The sequence below is a fragment of the Asparagus officinalis genome, chromosome 10 (assembly GCF_001876935.1).
Source record: "Asparagus officinalis chromosome 10, Aspof.V1, whole genome shotgun sequence".
Classification (NCBI taxonomy): Eukaryota; Viridiplantae; Streptophyta; class Magnoliopsida; order Asparagales; family Asparagaceae; genus Asparagus; species Asparagus officinalis.
In genome coordinates this window covers 8,541,527-8,546,098 of record NC_033803.1, presented here as the reverse complement: position 1 = coordinate 8,546,098, position 4,572 = coordinate 8,541,527, and the positions used below count along the sequence as shown (strand labels likewise).

Genomic DNA, 4,572 nt, shown 5'->3' with positions numbered 1-4,572 from the left:
TTTTATGAAGGCCCTTTGATTGTGTTAACTGTCCTTTTCTATCTCTTTTAGAAGCAGAGGTTTATGGACCCAAAGTGGTGTTCTTGGATCCACAACATCAATCTCTTCATCTAAATCAGCAGTTCCTGGTAAATGGGACCCTACCTCCTTTTCAAAATGCTTCAAGGGACTTAAACAAGGAGGTCCTCTCTCCCCCCTTCTTATTTCGTTAGTGGCAGATGTCTTAGTCAGATGCATTAGATGCAGTGCTAGCCTCTGGAGACCTCTCCAAACCTTAACTTAAGAGGTAATCTCAACTCGATAAGAACGCATACAGTTTGGCAGAGCGATACAATCATCTTCTTCTAGGGCTAATCCATCTGACATGTACTCTTAAGAATCCTCTCTATTTTTGGCAGTATTTCCGGGCTCTGTGCTAATCATCAGAAATCCAACCTCTTTTAACTTGGCAAAATCCCTCAGAAAGGAATTCAATGCGGCTGAAATTCTCGGTTGTATTTGGCTCCTCCCCTATACTCCTACTTGGGTCTTCCTCTAAAAGAGGTACTCTAACCAAAGAGAGTGCAACCTCTCGCTAGAGTCCTTCAAAAGAACTCTCACATATGAAGAACAAAAGCCCTCTCTATCGAGCAGGTTGACTCTTCTGAACTCCACTTTAATTGCACAAACATCCTTTTTCCCTGAGGAACAAAAGTTAATCATTTCATGGCCTAGCAGGAAGGAGTCCAAGGAAGATTTGCCTGATTGAAAAGCAGACTGAGAGTTGTCAATGAGGAGGTGGATTACTTTACTGAGCCTATTTGCCAATACTTTAGAAAAAATCTTGCAAGAGCTGTTTATCAGGCTTATAGGCCGGAAATCTTTAGAGGAGATAGCTTCGTCCTTTTTTGGAATGAGGCATATGAAGGAATAATTGATATTGTGGAGAACTTGAGGGTTTGAAATTACCACTTGACTGCAATTGCAGACTTAAATGCAAATATACCTACATTATGTGGTGATGATATTGCAAATGTCATTAGACATAGAAATGCAAAAGTCGATACTGAATTTATAAATATATTTCAGACATAAATAATTCATGGATGTATTTTTTTACTATTTTATCAATTTTTTATTATGCTTTAGGACGAAGATACGAGGAATTTATTCTTCCATAACTATCTAAACGACGTTTTTCATAGTAAAAGAAAATAAATAGCAAATCAGTCATTGAGAATTCAGACTAAAGGATTATTAGTCTTGATGATGAAGATAAGGTAAAGATGCACATATGAACTTCATCTTTAAAGAATTCGACATATTTGAGCATAATTTTTTATTTTTAATGAACAATATAAACACAAATTTATAAAAGGCTATAAAGTTCATGAGTAATATTAAAATTTGTGGATATTTTACAAGTTCCCAGGAAATTGAAAATCTTAAATGCTTGAATCGAAAAACCATACGCATATCAAGTTCTACAGACTGTAATATACCAGAAGGAAATTCAAATGCTTCACCAAGTGTCATATGTACAAACATGCGTTCAAATCAAGGCATGAAATCAAAATTTATTCTTCATTTTGAATTTTAAGACTGATATTGAAATTTTAAAATAATATCTAGAAAATAGTTTACGCTTTTTACTGTGAAAATTTATGGGTAGCAAACAAACGAGGCGTTTTAGAGCAAATAAGTGTAATAAATCACGAGGATCCAATTCAATAAAATATAGAATTGGCAATAGTAATTCAATAAGTGGCAAGGAAGGTAATGTGACCATTAACCATTCAAATGAAGGTAAATTTATATTTTATGAATTGGTAATAATTTTCCATAAATTTTATTTCACTACCGAATATTAAAAAATAATGCATACTTATGTACATACAATAGCCTTTATGCTCATGTTCGTATGAAAAATGTTTAATTCAATATTAGTCTTAGTAATATATATCAATGATGCATGTTCTATAATAATTTATTTTATTTTTTATGTGTAGGATGTGAACAAATACAAAATATGGGGGGCCTTAATGTTAAATGTCCATACTGTTAGGCTATAACGTGGTACGAAAAACGAAGTGATAAGGGGAGACATAGTAAAATCCTGAATTCTCCTTTGAAAAATTCCTCAAGGACCCAAAATATGGGACCAATAGGGGGGACAAGTGAGGTGTCCCCCTCCTATTGGATAATGAGTTGGCCATCATTAATGATGGCCAACTCATTATCCAATAGGAGGTAATGATGGCCAACTCATTATCCAATAGGAGGGGGACACCTCACTTGTCCCCCTATTGGTCTCATATTTTGAGTCCCTGTAGCAAAGCTCTTGTCCTTTTGTTGTAGAGGGGGAACAGTTAAACTACCTCTACTTAATAAACCTCCGGATTATTTAGATAACCTTTTGAATGAAGGTGAAGTCAAAAATAATATTTTATAACATGATAATGAGTAAGTTACGATTTAATATTGTTTGTATGAAATATACATAAATATATGTTATAATATAAATATTAATATATATTTTATTCTTTTATCAATTTCAACACCATAGCTATCACTTTATGGGGAAATTTAGCATATGTGTGCTCTAGAGGGAATACACACACATACATATTAATATAATATACGTGCATTGCACGTGGATGGTTTTGTTTCAAAGCAAAAAAGTAATATTTTAAGTAATGTGTCATATTTTCCTGAGTATTTACTTATAGTTTGGATCCGTTACAATGAATAATAAGTAGTTATTAGAGAGACTCCAATTATCTTAGACCACTTTCCTAAATGAGACATGAATTCTCTATCTTTCCTTTTTTTTCTAATCTTTTTATATTATAAATGGGCTCAACTCATATTATTTTATTTGCATATTATAGGTTTTATATATTGGTCCCTTAAATCTTTCATGTTTTCCAATAAGCTCCTCAAATCATTAAAAATCAATTTTAGATATTCTAATTTTTTATTTACTCTAAAATTAACTGCTAAAATCGTTAAAATTGCTATTAAATCCCCTGATTCTCATAAGTTATTTCAAATTAATCACTCAAATTGTACATCTACTCTTTATTGGATGGATTAATTTTAAAATAATTTAAGAATTAGGTGTCATAATAGGAGTTTCACTAATTTGCGAGACTAATTTCAAAATAAGTACGAAGTTAGTGACCTTATAGTAATATAAAATATTTTAAGGAGTAATATTGAAAAAAGCCATTTTTTATTATTGTTTTTGAACAAATGGGTTGTTATAAGTATCCTTCAACCATGTCTTCTATCTCTGTTCACATGAAACAAAGAGGGAGAGGGAGAAGAGGTAGATGATAAGTGCAACCACATATGTTCTCATGAATCCGTAATTAGACCTGTCCATCCGGGCCGGCTCGGCCCGGGCAAAACCGGAGCCCGGACCCAGGCCCGGGCCCGACCGGGCCGGGTTTTGGGCTGGCCCGGAATTTTTTTATCAATTTTTAAAATTTTATTTAAATTTTAAATTATAAAAAAAAGATAAGAAAAATTAATAAAAAACAATAATTTTATTAATCACTTAAAATGACATAAATTACAAATAAAAAATGATAAAAACAAATTCTTTATTAATAATTAATAAATCATTTACAAATTACAAGTACAAATTTATTTTGGAATTCATCGCATCACAATAGATAAGTACATCCCAACTAGGTTGGCACCTACTCACCTATATCACTATCATTTGTAACTATTTCCAAAATAATTATTTACAAATTTTAAACTAAGATATAAAAATTATAATTTATTCTTTATATCTATCTGCTAGTCCCAATTCTTCAAATTTATCTTCAATTCCAGCCATCCGATCGATGCCTTGCGTTCACTTCTCGTACCTCCACCAATCTTGTAAGCACATCACCGCTTGTATAGTATATGGATCTAAGCATGTCCTATGGTCGTCGATCAAACGTCCTACTGTGCTGAAGGCGGATTTCGAAGCTACCGTCGAAACCTGCATTGTTAGTAAGTCACGAACCATGGTGGAAAGTATAGGCTATGAAACTGATCCATATACTTTCCACCATTGTAAAATATCTAAAGCATTTCATTGACATTTAACTAAAGAAGTAGATAAATATTCATCTATTTCAGAAACCTCCAATGATGACGATCCAAATTCAGATCCACCAGTTAGCTCAGCTACCATTGCATACCTATCAAAACTTACACTTTTACCTCGGGATGAGCTCAAAGAAACCGAAGCTGTAGACTGTTGTGTAGCTACATCATGTCTAGCTGCATACTCTTCATATAAGGTTTGAAAATAATTTTTAATAGCTAAATGATGAGTAGTAGCAGTAAGGGTGGTTCTATCATCTAAGTCTATAATCTGATTACCATACAAGGATTGTAACAAACTTTGAAGACCAATATCCTTCAAGCATGGATCAATAAGAACCCCCAAACCAAAAATATGAGGAATAGGCCTAAAGTACTTATTAAATTTGCTCTCCATTTGAAAAATCATAGGTCCAAAAGTATCATCCATACGATATTTCCCCAAAAAAATGTGAATATTTAAAATTTGTAAAGCAGCTAAAGTAA

General features: G+C 32.9%; 1 protein-coding gene across 1 annotated transcript in view; it reads right to left on the bottom strand.

The window, feature by feature from the left end:
• Positions 1-1,019, bottom strand: part of LOC109826422 — a 7,180-nt gene extending 6,161 nt beyond the window's left edge. Inside the window, exons 1-2 of the mRNA XM_020393455.1 lie at positions 949-1,019; positions 548-796 (exon numbers count right to left, since the gene is read on the bottom strand). Coding sequence (XP_020249044.1) covers positions 548-796; positions 949-1,019 — 320 coding nt within the window. The remainder of the gene's footprint in view (positions 1-547; positions 797-948) is intronic.